The sequence below is a fragment of the Sapajus apella genome, unplaced genomic scaffold (assembly GCF_009761245.1).
Source record: "Sapajus apella isolate SASKATOON/1434 unplaced genomic scaffold, GSC_monkey_1.0 scaffold65, whole genome shotgun sequence".
NCBI lineage: Eukaryota > Metazoa > Chordata > Mammalia > Primates > Cebidae > Sapajus > Sapajus apella.
The window spans coordinates 1,265,375-1,280,440 of NW_022437005.1; the positions used below are offsets into that span (position 1 = coordinate 1,265,375).

A 15,066-nucleotide genomic window follows, 5' to 3' on the forward strand; every position below is an offset into this window, starting at 1 on the left:
TTCCCAGGATCGCCTTTTTGTGTTCTGTTAATTTGCTATAATAGCTCACAAAATGCAAGGAAACAGATTTAATGATTTATTATACAGGATATTACAAAGGTTCCAGATGGCAAGAAACATAAGATGAGATATGGGGGGCACAGAGCTTCCACGCCCTCTCCAGGCATTCCACCCTACAGGAACCTCCACATGTTCAGCTATCTGGAAACTCTCCAAACCTTGGCCTTTTGCTTTTTTATGAAGGCTTGATTACATAGGCATAATTGAATAAACCATTGGTCACTGGTGATCAACTTAATGTTTATCCCCTTCCCCCTTTGGTATTGAGTGTCCCAACCTTATAATCATGTCTTGTTCTTTTCAGTGACCAGACTTTATCTTGAAGCTACCTAGGGCCTGCCAGCCATCAGTGAACTCACTAGCGTAGGAAAATATATCACTTTGAAAATTGCAAGGATTTTAGGAGTTGTATGCCAGAAACAGGGACAAAGAGAAAGTGTATATTTTACAGTTTCACAAATGCCAACTCACTCTACCAAAAGGGTATTTAACAAAAGTTTTTCTAAGACCACCTTAAAAAGTATCAGGATGGTGGCAGCGGTGTTTCTAAGAGGGAAAGACCGTGAAACCGGTTAAGCTTTCCATCTATACAGTAAATAAGGAAGAGGAAATAAATTTATACGTGAAACACTGAACTCTTTGAAGTAAAATGATACACAACCTCAAGATGTTGATTTTTAAAAATTTTTAGCCAACTTTTATTTTTATGCCTAGAAAAATACATGGGACGTTTAGGACTAATGTGCTGGGCAGCTTGCTACTTAGTGATAGTAACACAATCCTGAAAAAGCAAGCACAATTATTCTGTACTTTTTAAAAGTTTTATTCAGCAATAAGACCATAATTTTTCATATTTAAGGAGTATGAAAAATTTGTCGAGTTTTAAAAGCTGAATACATGTAGCATTGGATCAAGGCACATACAAGACTGGCCAAAGGGCGTACAATGCACTTTGGTTTTTTGTTGAAAAAAAAAATCATGGCAACAGAAAAGTGATATGGTTTTTCAACAAGTAATAGCTCACAATTCAGTAGGAAGCTAGAAGGAAATGTTACATTACAAGTTCATTATGTAATATCTGGAAAACTGTGACAGTAATGGGCAGTATTCTTGATCTTTATGAAAGTAAATTGAACATTTTATGTACAGTGTTAAAACATTTGACATAAACCAGATCTAAATTTGATTTCTAGTATTTATTTTTCTTTAAATCCTTATTTAAAGTACTACTTTCTCTGGATTGTTGAGGGGAATTGCTTATAATTACACTACATTTTTAATATGCATAAAATTTCTCTGACATCCTTTATCATAAAAACATCATAAACACTAGCAATTTTGTGTTTATAATTCACTTTTCAAAAATCAGGATGGTATAGGCAAAACCAAAATGCAGTTTTGGTATTTGTGTTCATTACACTATACAGTCTAAGTTTTCATGTTTTCCTAAGTACACATTTCCCTCCTAACTTGGAAGCACATTTACATTACTGTTTTTGTGAAGTCTTTTATTTTCAAAGCTTTGCTGACAATGGCTTTAACAACAGACTTCACACTCCTTTTATGCCAGCTGATGTATTCAGTTCAGAAGATATGCTTAACTTTCTTAAGGATAATTAATTTGCCTAGAGCAAAAATGGAGATATGCAGCAAGTTTGATATTGCCCATTACTTCACACATTTTGATTTATTGAATACCACTGGGATAATACAAATTTAATAATTGGAACATTATTTCATAACCATTTTTTAAAATTAAATTTTTTCTTATTCAGCCATTCAGCCAGTTTTTTTTTTTTTTTTTACATTTTATTAATACCAAAGTGAAAAATGGCCTGTGCTTATACTACAAGGATCTCATGTGGATGCAGTCCTGATTGTTCAACACAGCAAGAAAATTCACTTTCACAGTCAACAAGTCATCTTACGCAGTAGAACACAAAGTAAATGGTTTATAACTCCAATATTTGCAAGGAAAATACAGTACAAATTACTAAAAAATACTAAAATATAGAATTGTGTTCAGGCATCTCCACTACATCAATCGCAGCAGTAACCTGAAATTTGAAACTTTTAATAAAAAGTTCTTAAATATAAATTATATGGCAAATGTACAGTACATTGCTTTTTTCAGTCTCTTTTTCCAGTGTTTTGCAGTAGAACAGGGTTCCTACCATCACCTCCCTTAGGTTTAAAAAACCTGAAACACAAGTCTGCTGCAAGTCCTTCAGCATCATGAGTGCGAGTGATCTGAGTCTGGAATGCCACTGTCTCTATAGCTTCGGTTACTACTGCTTTCACTGTGATTGTTTTTGTACAGATTCATTCCATTAGGAGGAAATATGGTGTGTATTACAAACTCCTCCTTCGAGATGGGTTCATTGCTTATTGGTAGCATCTGAAAAGAAGTCTCCCTGATTTCCAGGATAGAGTTGTCCTTCTTAGTGCCAGCTTCTGCATAGTCATCCTTTCTTCTCCTCCCTTTGCTGTATGCACAGTTCCTTGAGAAGAGCGATCCATTCCTATGCACATACCAACACACTAAAGCAAGAAGGGCAATAGTAACCAGGGCCACAGCCCCACCAATGATGGCAGCCAAAGGTAAATTGGGGTTTTTGTAAGGTTCTTTTTCTTGCTCTCGATTGAGGGTGGTTGTAGGGTTGTACATTCGAAGGGATGCAGTTTCAGTCTCAATACAAACAGGAGTTTCATCAAATAGGTAGAGGTTACTGGTTTCCATGGGAACCATGCATACTTTATAGGGTGAATCAGGCTCCAGGGCTGTGACCAAGTACTCACTGCGTTCCCCTGTTACAATTGTTTCTGTTATAGATCCAAATGCCGGGCTATGGCCCAGTTTAAGCCAGCTGAGCCTCAAAGCAGTCATAGGTAGAGCAAGTTTCCAAGAGATATGAATTGTGTCAGAGGTGACAGACTTCACAGTAATTGTAATTGTTTTTCTTGCAGGACTCCCTGTGGTTTGCTGATCCTTAGTGAGCTTGGGGTTCTTAATATCTGGTTGTTTGGTCACTGGAGCTGGCCACTGTCCTTGGGCAGGATACACTGTGTTGGGTATTGCAGTGGTTATCTGAATGGTGCTGACAATCCCACTGTCCTTACAATCAAACAGTTCTGCATTGAGATCCTTAATTGCCATCCCACGAACTTTTTCTGGGGCTTGGCACATGAGCCCACGCACATTGACCTTCACAGGTAGTGATTGTAACCAGTCACGTACCCATTTCATCTTGCACCCACAATACCAGGGATTGTTGCGAAGAATCAGTTGGGTTATATTGTCCAAATCATCAAAGATACCCTGAGGCAAATTACTTAGGTTATTATTGGACATATCCAGTCGATACAGCTGCCTTAGATAAGAAAAAGCATTTGGGGGCACCCGGTTGATGTGGTTATCTTGAAGATAAAGCTTCCTCAGGTTTGTGCCTGGAAGGTTTACTGGTGCAGCAGTCAGAGAATTCCGTACCAGGGACAACTCAGTTAAGTTAACTAGGTTGAAGAAAACTTTGTCACCTAAACCATGATTGTTCAACAGGTTTCCATCTAAAACCAGGCGTTTTAGACTAGTGAGACCTTGAAGAGATGGCGATGAAATAGTGGATATGCGATTATCATCCAAGCGTAGTTCTTCTATCGTTCTGGGCAAACCCCAGGGAATTGTGCTAAGGTGGTTACGAGACAGGAAAAGCAGTCGGAGATAGTTGCTGTCTCGGAATGCTCCCTCTTCTATACTAACTGCAGAGACAGAGTTGTCATCTAAATGTAATTCTTCCAGATAGGGAATTTTTGAAAGTGAATCATAAGTGATAGTTCTTATGTTATTTTCTTGCAAATGTAACTCTTTTACATACTTTGGGAGGTTGGTAGGAAATTCATCTAAACTGTTGTGGTATAGGTATATTCTTTCTACTTTCAGTAAGTTTTTCAAATCTGAAGGAATCCCAGCATTATTTATTTGGTTGTTCTGAAGGTAGAGAGTTGTAGCATCCTCTGGTATTCCTGTTGGAATGGATGTCAGAAAGCGATCATTACAGTAAATGAAACCCGCATCGCAGCGACACACAGATGGACAGGATTTAGCCATAACTGATAGAGGTGCTACTTGAAGGAACAGCCCAATTTTAGTCCAGATGAGGAAGATGCTCCAGGCTGGGCTGATCATGGTCAGCAGTGTTGAGGTTGTTATACAACGTAGCTTCTGTTACTTCAGAACCCTAAAATGAAGTGAGTAAAAAAAGACAAAACAATAAGGCCAGCATACGGAATATAATGTTTAAAATGAATGTGAAACCTAAAATATCTATAATCACTTTTAATATTTTAATTTGTTTTGGAAGGGGGCATAGTAGGGTTTATTGCAAGCTAACAATAAACACTGTCATATAATCTGTTTACCTTAATGTTTCTTAATTTCTTTATAAATTAAAAAGTATGTCCTAAATCCATTTGATTTTGGAATGTTAAATATAATTGAAATTTTATTGAATAATCTGAAATATTTTTATTATACTTTCTATAAACCTTATAGACAGTTACTGATCAAGCTAATTGATATCCATTTCTTTCTTAATATTAATAACACCTTGGAATATTATTTGTTATATTTAAAGGTAATCGTTTTACTGTTCTCAAAAAAACCACAAATTTTATATTTACTGTTTATTAGGCAAAGACTATACTGTAGAAAAATGTCATAAAAATATTCTGTTCATACTCAGGAATAGTTACAGACATCTTGAGACCCTCAATCTCAATTAAACCCATAGTTTGCTTTGATTATTAATGCCATTTCATTTAATTATTAATTTTAAGCATTATTTTAAATGGATGGATTTCTACAAGAAAATATGAATGAATCCTTCATTTGTTTTTGGGAAAGAATTATATAGCTAAGACATTCAGCTAACTAACCTAAGTGGAAAATTTCACTTCATGTTAAACTCCGTCTTTCTTCTGTTCACATTTTGTTATATATTTCATACTGCAAGTTTTAATGACTTTGTCCACATTTTTCATTATTTTCTATCTTGTAACATGTTTTCACAGTGCATTTATTTTTCTTTAAATTCTAACCTAGAACATAAATCAACTTTTTCTGTGGCTGGCAATGTATAGATTTATGCTGACGTGTTATGTAATACAATCTCTTCTGTCCTTTTAAGTATTAATTAGCCTTGATAATTTTAGGCATGAAAATAAAATACTTTGTTTTTCCTACCTTATTGAACGATGTGAGTAAATTTTGCGGGGCTGAATATCCAATGCACATATATTATTTTCCCGGTGAGGGGCTGGGACTTACAAACTTTTGTTTTGTCCTTGGAAATGTTCTTCACCGTTTATTCAAGTAATCCTATGCCGCACACACCTCCAGATCAGGCTCGCTGTTGTCAATGAACATTCCAGCTGCAGTTCAGCATGGTGGGCAAGCTTATTAAAGTGGGGGCCAGAAACAATTCTGCTTCCTGTTACTATGTAGGACACATGGCTTCCTATGTATTTTTTTTTCTTTCTGATAGTTTCTGTGTGAAGCTTCCTTTTGTGTAGCTTAATTCCCTTAGTGGAAATTGCCCTCTTTGAAATTCTTATTGGCTCTTCTGTGCAATGTGGTCAGAGATAGTAACTTCAGATCCTCATGAAGAAAGCCATTCGTGATGCTAAGGCCTGTACAGTAATAGGTTTTTCAGGCAGTTACCCCCTACCTTTATTCCCATCCAGGATTATCCAAGTATAAACTTTGTACAGTAGCTACATCCTGAGGTATGATTACCTGCTGTGAAATAGTTATTTCCAGCTTTTGCTTCTTGCTGATTTTTCAGAATGTCTGGTGCAGTCACGTTATATAAGAACAGGTATTCTCTTTTAAGAAGTAAATGAAACTTAATTCAAATATTCTTCATGGAAAGAAAAGGATGCATACTAAATTTTCTTTATATTTCTCTTCCTTAAAATTTACTGGGACTGAGCATCTCCTGTGAAAGTAAAAGGTTTTAATGAACTATTAATAATGAACTTTAACATACTAAAGAAATTTCCTAGACATTTGATTTCAATTTCTTAAAGCAACACATCTTTCATCATAGTAGTTGGTCAAAAGGGATAGGTTGATCTCTTTGTTTTTAGACTTCTCATTTTCTTTTATAAATAAACTAGGAGCCAAAGTTGAGATTGTCATCAAACAGATAATTTCTATTATCTGATTGTGTCACTTTGAATTAAACACCATAGCTTTCAAATCCAAGCCAGTCTTTAAAAATTTACTTTTAAATCATATGCATAAAATGATAAAACGTTTATAAAGAAGAAAAAAAGTACATGTCAAAGAGGTGAGCTAATACATAACAGAGATTTTTGACAGAAATGCCAAGGTAACTTTTTAGGCATTTCTGAAAATGGTTTTACAAATCCACAATTTAGAGTCGAAAAGACTATTTTAAAAGCTTTTCTTTTGATTTCCTCAGCGCCCTGTTTGATTCTTCCTGCTGGACTCAATTTTCCCGACTGCAGAATGTTGACACCATGTCCTTTCTCTTTAGGGGTGTATCTAAGGGCAACTTAGTGATCTTGAAACTCTAAGCGCTCAGGTGTTCTTGCCCAAAAGGTGACATAGAAGTTCAAGTCATATTTAGTTTTTCTGGAGAATACTGTTCTAGTTTTCTTTCAGCATGCTGAGCTTGAAAAAAATCTGTATTTGAAATAGGAAGGACACTATTATTTCCATCTCCTTGTAAGGGTCACACCGTTAGAAAGCACCTCAAGACCTGATGGGGCATTTCTCTCTAGGTTCATACATGAATACGCCAGTTTTTAATAAGGGTATTTTTCATTTCCAAAAGAAGACTTTGGGCTTGACTAAAGAGATCATTGAATTTAATGTTGACTGCTTTGCCCATTATCAAATTTGCAGGAAGATTTTTTAGAAGTGTGAAGGAGGTGAGTACTATTGGAATTGGTTATACGGGGTCATCAACTCTGATACTTTGTATACATGTAGGGAACATTTGAGTATCCTGGTAGTAGCAATTTGCTTCTCCCCCAGTTGTTACCTAGCATCCAACAACGATAGCATCTGTTCCATAATTCAAATACTCTACTAAATGTGTATGTTAAATAAGGCCACAATTTGTGTTTCTGGTTCTCTTTGAAAATTCGGTTTATTTTAGTTTGCTAACTACATGCCAACATGGTCATGGGCTATATTAACAGAAGAAAAGTTAAAGAAAATTACAGACACATATAATTTATTATTTAGGTAACTTAAAACAAAAATAGCAGTTAGCAGATGGATCGAACACTCTCTAGTGAATATTGCAAAGTGCCCAGAGAGAAAAGTTTAAATGATTTATTGTTTAATGTGAGGTTTTACTGTGACGCCTTTAAGGCTTTGCTCATTATTGTCAAATTTCAATAGTATCTTTTCTTGAAAACTGTTGCTTTCTCAGTGTATGAAAATGGAAAACCAAGCTGTTGAAATTATAATTACAAAGTTAGTTTTTAAAGTATCTTCTGCAAAAGTTTTTTAAACTTGAAAATTATTCAACATATAAAATAATGTGGTTAATTTAAATTTAGAAAACAATTATGTTAAATTGCATTAGAAAGTAATTAAAAACCATTATAAAAATAACAAGTGAGAACCTGCTTAAAATGTTACCAAGAGTCAAGTATTTATAATATTCGAGGGATGATAGTGAGGAATATTTACTTGAAATGATGAATCTGCTGATTGGGGATTTAAAAATTGATTGTTCCCTGAGTCAGGTCAGACTACAGTGTGTCCAAGGTGAGGATCATAATGATAACCAGACATAAAATAACTGCCTTTTATCTTGCATCTAAATGATATTTATTTCACCAAATCAGACTCTAACAATATGTATTGATTTTCACATTTTTAACCCAGAGAATGAAAGAGTTCTAAATTGGTGTGAAAAGAAGGAAGATTAATTTGTTTATTTTACCTGTTTTACATTTGTGAAGCTGCCTCCTGTATTCTGTTTGATATGCAAACTCACATTTGCCATTCCTACAATAGTGGTAATAATGTGGGATTAACAGAAAGCCTTAAATCTCATTAACTTCTTGGAAAATGTCATTCTCTTCTCCCCACATTGTATTAAAATAAAAGGCAAAAACATAAAACAGGTTTCTTAGGAGAGAAGGATACTCTTTCAGAAATGAAGATTACATGCAGAGCTACTCTCAAATGCCCCTACTCCCTTTACTTAAGCTCAAAACTGTTTTTGTTTGACTACGTTTTGTATCTTCTCTTGCCCATTTATATTTGAAACTGTAGTGCTAAACAGATTTTTGGGTTTTGGTTTCAGCATATTAAAGGCTGCAATGATCTCTTCAATTAAAAATAAACGATCCTGTTCCATGTTTAGGCCTCCCCTTTTTGAGCTGGATCTACATATTCACGCACCTAGAAATGCTGTAGTTGAATGTCCATGATGAAATGAAAAATGACCCCGACGGGCATGGACACTGTGGCCAGGTTTCCACAACACTGACTTCAGGGCCTTTCAGTCTGCCTTGGCTTGAAAGAGGCCATTACTTCTGAACAAAAATGAATCAATCTTTTAGAAAAATACTGTTAATGGGTAACTTGGGGGGGAAACATAAATGGAGCCCTGATAACATTGTGGAATGTTTAAAAAAAATTTTTAGTGGAATCATTACTTAACTATAAAACACTTAAAACTGTAGCAAAAAGAAGAAAAACATAATCACCTCACTGATGAATCAAATTTTTAATAGGGATCCTTATATTCACATTCAGTTTCTTTTTACAAATAAAAATTGTGGATTATTTTTTGCATGTATAATGTAATCATCAAGTCTAAAAAGCTTCCAATTTATTTCCATGATGCACCCAATAAAACATGTAAATAGATAAGGATACTATTTTAGTAAAACTAACATAAGAAGTTGTATCTGAATAGAAAACTGGTATTTAAATAAAATCAAGAACTTGCAGCAATCTACATGTTTATGTGATTCCTTCCCTGCTACTACAATATTTTGGAGGTGGGAATGTTATGAGAAGGTATTTCTCATGTTTTGAGAATATTACTTAGATTAAGATGAAGCTACGTAATACTAGTGCTACCTTGCTATTTGATGCCTTAGATTTAAATTGATTTTGATTTGACCTGTTTGATCATTACTCATTTTTGAAAAATATTAATTTGAATACAAGGTTTTGATATTTTAGTTTGGTTTTAATGAGTTGTCTCATAGAATGATTTCTTAATGCTGGCGACTTTTAAAAATATTAAATCTAAAATATAATGGCATGTAGAACTTTTAATCCAAGTTAGTTGCATTATTTTAAGTAAAACCTTGAGACTGAAGTAAACACAAGCTTAAACAAATGTATCCAACTTTATGAATATTTCTAGGTAAACTGGAATTTGTACAGTTTACAATACAATCATAATTTAGAGTATTAAGAAGATAATTTAGTTATGCAGGCTTAAATTGCTGCTAGAAAAGCTCAACAAAATGAACAACCTGTGAATGCTAAGTCTTTGCAACAACAAATAGTATTTCAAATAAACTACATATATGGTTAAACTGAAAAACTGGAGTACATCAGGTTAGTTGATAGTGACAGCAAAATGCTTTCTAAGCAGCCTGTCTGGTAGTTAAATTTTCCATGATCATCAGATTTCAGGAAAGTTCCAATTCTTTTGTTTAATGCCAGGCAAGCGGAAGGACCTCTAACTCTCCTCTTGAGAGTCATGAAGTCTGAAGGGTTTGCTGAGAGGCAGAGAAGCAAGTGTGCCTTTTTATACTTGGTTTTATCCAGACTATTTTCTAGCCTGAACAAGGTCCTTGTTTCATTTATAGAAAATAGAGGATATAATACTTTTTCTTTTTCTGTTACTGGTTTTTTTCCCCTGTAGGTTTGTGACAAATGAATTGAATTCTGCTTCATTTATTTTGGCTTGTAAAGTTAAATCAAGCTTCCTTAAAACAAAAAGACAGACTGGGATATTATCTTTCATCATAGTGAATGCTGCTTCCTTTTATGATATTAAACCCAAAGTAAATGAATTAGAAAACAAGACTTGTAAGAATGAGTAAGATATTAATTTAGAGAATGGTGAAGGTAAATAGTATAGAGTTTGGGGTGGGGGCATGCTTTAAATTTGTGCTGACGTTTGAGCAAACGTAATTAAAAGTATGCCTACTTTTGTTAAACCACATTTTACCATTGCAGACTGTAAATTCCTTTTTAACCCTGTGAGTACAACTTGGTTGATGTGCTTTAAATTTCTAACATTTAAGTTTTTATACAGTAGTTCAGCAAATAGATTTACTTTGCTGTGTGGCAAGCACTGTACTCGTCGGTGAGACCATCTGAAATCATAAAATACATTGCTTTTTTCATGGCCAAGTAGGGTATTACTTAAACCAGATGAAGAGAAAGAAAATCAACAACACGTAAACTGATCAATCCACAGTCCAGTGGCACACTTTAAAAATGGTGTTTAACCAAATGTGGTCTGTGGGTTTTCTCTTCAAAGTTGCCACGGTAACTTGTGCACATGTAAAGTGAAAGAATAAAGAACAAAAGCTGTCATTGTCTCATCAAGTGAGAGCAATTACTCCCTCCTTTCATTTAAACAGATTAATACCTGGAGAAAGCTTTTTATACATTCCTGACACTTGATTTTAGGGTAGGAAAGAGATTATGTATATGCAAAACAATTGAAGCTTTAGCTTTTGCTCAAATTATATTCTATTGCTTTCTACTTAAAATCTGTTTTCTCTGGGGTTTTCATAAATAGATAACTCAAAGTTCTTTCTTACACAACATAAACATAGCTTTGAAAATTGTCTTCAAGTGTGGCGTAGTGATGTCGATCTGTATTTTGAACCGGAAAATACTTTCTGAAATGTATATACCTAGTTTCTTAAGAGGAAGAATGCTGTTTCAGAAACTGTCTCTGTTGGAAATGTATTTGTTGATTTGCGGTAAATTTTTGAAATGGTGGAATGTTACAAGAAGCTGAGAAACATCCTTCTTATGGTCTTAAGAGAAAATGCAGTTTTGAGGATTAATATTGCTGAGAGATTTACTGTAGAGTTTTTGCCCGCTGGGGGGAGGTACACTCTACCAGAACACTGCTTTCAGAAGCCGCAAGTCAGATGTTGGCTGCTGCTGGCCAGTTTTTCTCTGGTTTAATTACAACAAAGCCTCCCGTTGAGAAGAACAGTGAAGGCCTCTGGGGCAAAAGGTGGGGGGTGGGAGGGAAGGGGGAAGGAGGAAAGACTGAGCGGAGAAATTATGGCCTTTGAAAAATTTACTGAATCTTATTTCCCTTGTTGACTTTATTTATGGTGGTCTTCATTTGACTTTAAACAGTTATTTCTAATGCTTTTTTTTTTTTTTTAAAGGGTTTGAATAAGAATATATAAGGGGGTGTATTCAGAATTTTCAAGTTAGCTCTGGATTTCGCCATTAATCAATCACATTCTTTGTTATATAGCCCACCCACATTAAAAAGAGGCATAAAAGTTAGGAAATGACTGAAAGGGCAACTGTAAACCAAATATGTTTTTCAGTGACCAGATTTAATTTAATATTGGTATGAACATTGGCATATCAAAAATGAAAAGCAAGGAAGAAGAAACATTAATATATTAAGACAAGGCAAATTCCCTGCACTGATTTTTGTAGGGCTTAAAATTGTTCAACATAATTCAGAAAGAAGAGGAAGCCTTAGGATGTATGGCCAAGAAAAGCACAGAAAAATCTCTCTGCAGTGCACTTGCATGTTTAAAGCTGATGATTGTATTTTTCATCTGGAGAGACTCAGTGTTCATTAGGGTCTTGTGTCCCTAGGCAGGAGATGCTGAGCATAATTGGAGTTTCTATTTGATTGGGCAATATAGTCTAGAGAAGAAACTGGGGTAAAGATAATTAATAGCTTGCTAACAAAGTCTGACAGCCACAAGATTTCAACCAAATTTATTTCACACTGCTTCATTTAGCTCTGAAAAAGTTTTGATAGAATTGTAGGCTCCTTAATTAACACTTGAAAGCAAAAGAAACATACCTTCTATTTTGCTGCTGCATTTAGTTATGACAAATTTTCTTACAGTTTTCCTGTTTTTTGTAAAAACTTTATTTGGTGTCCAATTATATATTTCACAAACATTATGTTTGGGAAGTGTTTAATTGTGCATTTTGAACCTCGTCATAATTGATTTTAAATGGTGGGGTGCAGCAAAATGAAAAGCCCAATTAATAACTGGTAGACAGTTATACAGAATCACTATATTAATGAATTCACTATGTTTATTGATTCACTAATATTTTGCTGATCCTTGAACTTGATGTGTTTTGGCTATGCTCTTCAAAAAATCAAATTTTAGTCTTCTTAGTTAAATGCATGAGTTTTTGTAGCCCTGTTTTTATTTCAGGGTAATAAATAGATGTACGTTTGTGTGTGTTTGTATCTATGTGTCCAAACTAAGTAGGATATCTCTGATTTAATTTTCTCATGATTAAAACCTGGCATATTATCATTAATATTTGTAGTAGTTGGTAATATTGATATTATTGTGGTACTTTTAAAGGATTAACTTTTCTTTACTCATTTCAAAAGAGATGAGTATTAGTCATCTGTCATTTTGGGTCAGGTATAAGTGATTCTCCCTGAATATAGGCAAATTTATTCTTTATGTTTATGCTGGTCAGGATATTTTTATTCAGTTAGAGATAAATGAAAGGCATTGCTACAGCTGAAGGACTTTTCTAGTGGCTTAATTTATTTTGTTTCTGGATAATAAAATAATATAGATGGGCATTTTAAAGAAGACAGATTTATTAAGAAAATTTAAAATAGCCTTATTATTAAAACCATTAGAGAATTTGGACTAACAATTGAAAAAATGTTCTTTTCTTTTGAATTCTAAATAAAATAATAAAAACAAACCCCTCAAATGCTGAGAAGACATGGGCCTGTTGCACTCTTTACCTATATGCAACCATTTTGTTTCAGACCTAATTCAGTGAAAAAAAAATTTTTGAGAAGATACATTTAACTACCTTTTTCAAGTTTTGTAGTATAAATGCATTTCTTCCAATATAAGATTTTCCTATTATAAGTTGCAAAGAATGGATGCTCTACAAAACCCACTTGATGAGGGCTCTACTCATTTATTTTTCTTTCCTGCCACCCCAAACTCACTGCATACATCAGGCATAGCTTCCAGGGTCAGCTTTGTTAGTTTTTCTGAGCAGACTTAGCCATTTGCTATGCTAGTCACATACTGCACTTGCCCAAGCAATGGGTTTTGGCGTTCTACTGAAGAGGGAATATGGTTTGGGAATATGGTCTCCCCCTCCTCTGAGTTCAATTTACTAGTTGAGATTTGCAAGCCTGAAATGCTTGAAGCAGCTCAGGCACAATAGCAGTGCAAGCTTTAAAATCTAGGTGTAGCTGTTAATCCTTTACAGAGGCACATAAGTCTCCAGGAGTAGCTCGGCTAGCTGTGAGCAAGATGTATGCTTTTCATGTACTGCGTATTCATGGGTTGAGGGATTATTGATTTTCTTTCACAGTTGTAAAAACAGCAATTGGTGATCATACCACACATACAGTACACACCAAGTTAGCAAGACCTTTTGCTTTTCTATCTGTGAAGAATTTCCTTGTATTCTTTAATATTTAATATTGAACTTTCCAACTTGCTGTTTTCCATAAGGCTCTTTTTAAATAGCAATTACTCAAGACAGAAAATAGCTACTTATTTATCTTTTATAAATGAAAGAAGGTTCTAAGAAACTTCTTGCGTTTGGCCATATAGTGAAATTTTTCTTTTCTGGCTTGCACGCACATATATTGCTCGTTCTGGTGACAGAGCAAACGTTCCTATTCGGATTTCTCATACTATCGAGCCGTTTCTCTCTAGAGAGTAAAACCAAGCAAACTTTCTGGGACAATCATAAGAAAAAACATGGAAAACACTTACCAGGAAGACGAGAAAAAGCAATCCTATATACACTGCTGCTATAGCTGTAATTCCATTGACTGTGAATTGGAGTAATAGCCCTCCCCCGTCTCCTAAGCTCTGCGTCCAGTCCACACAAAGCCCACGGCAGCTGCAGGCTGAGCTCGTCCTGCTTCAGATCACTCCTACACTGAGGAGTGAGCGAAGGAGAGCCTTCCAGTTTGCTGCACACAGCCCACCTCCAAGTCTGAAGTTTAAAGCTTCACCTCGCAGTGGTTGAAGAAGGGGGTGATGTCATAGATGGGCAGGACTTAGCCCAGCTCTTGTTCAGTGAGGTAACTGGATAATCAGACAGATGAGCTTTGCAAACGCTAGAGGGGGCGAGAGCAGCCGAAATGAGGCATCAGCCTGCCAAAGCTAGGATGCCATTTGGTTTGTAGGCAGCCCTTTGGAATCTCAACATTTTCTAAAGTTTACTACAAGGTAGTGGTAGCATACTTATCTATTTTTTAAAAAACATGTTAGAAATATATTTTTAAGATCACAGTAGAAAAATACAGGTTTCCTTTTCTTTTTAAGCCGTCTGTATTGAAAAGAAGTTAACCAAAGTTAAATTAGTTTTATTATTCACTAGCTACGATAATGTTATAATTGCAGAAGATGTAGGCCAATAATCTCAACTGTGAATATTTTTTTCAACAAATGAATAAAAAGCGGGTTCAAACATATACATCAGGGCCAGGCACGGTGGCTCACCACTGTAATCCCAGCACTTTGGGAGGCCGAGGCAGGCGGATCACCTGAGGTCAGGAGTTCAAGACCAGCCTGACCAACATAGAGAAATGCCGTCTCTACTAAAAATACGAAATTAGCTGACGTGGTGGCACATGCCTTGTAATCCCAGCTACTCGGGAGGCTGAGGCAGGAGAATTGCTTAAACCTGGGAGGCGGAGGTTACGGTGAGCCGAGATTGTGCCATTGCACTCCAGCCTGGGCAACAAGAGCGAAACTCCG

The 15,066-nt window shown here is 35.3% G+C and overlaps 2 protein-coding genes across 5 annotated transcripts in view; one reads left to right on the forward strand and one right to left on the reverse strand.

Annotated features, from left to right (window-relative positions):
* The window catches only part of MACROD2 (mono-ADP ribosylhydrolase 2), a 2,030,631-nt gene that overhangs the window by 340,835 nt on the left and 1,674,730 nt on the right, over positions 1–15,066 (forward strand). The gene's annotated exons all lie outside the window — the stretch shown is intronic.
* FLRT3 (fibronectin leucine rich transmembrane protein 3) lies at positions 741–14,347 on the reverse strand. 3 transcript variants are annotated; one of them, XM_032248217.1, is made up of 3 exons: positions 14,074–14,347; positions 5,852–6,053; positions 741–4,295 (listed from the first exon to the last, which is right to left on the reverse strand). In XM_032248217.1, exon 3 carries the CDS (start codon positions 4,241–4,243, stop codon positions 2,294–2,296), a length of 1,950 nt encoding a protein of 649 aa, XP_032104108.1. In that variant the 5' UTR covers positions 4,244–4,295; positions 5,852–6,053; positions 14,074–14,347; the 3' UTR covers positions 741–2,293. The 3 variants fall into 3 exon arrangements, with proteins under 3 accessions (XP_032104108.1, XP_032104107.1, XP_032104109.1); XM_032248216.1 differs by having other exon boundaries at positions 5,300–6,053; XM_032248218.1 differs by lacking the exon at positions 5,852–6,053.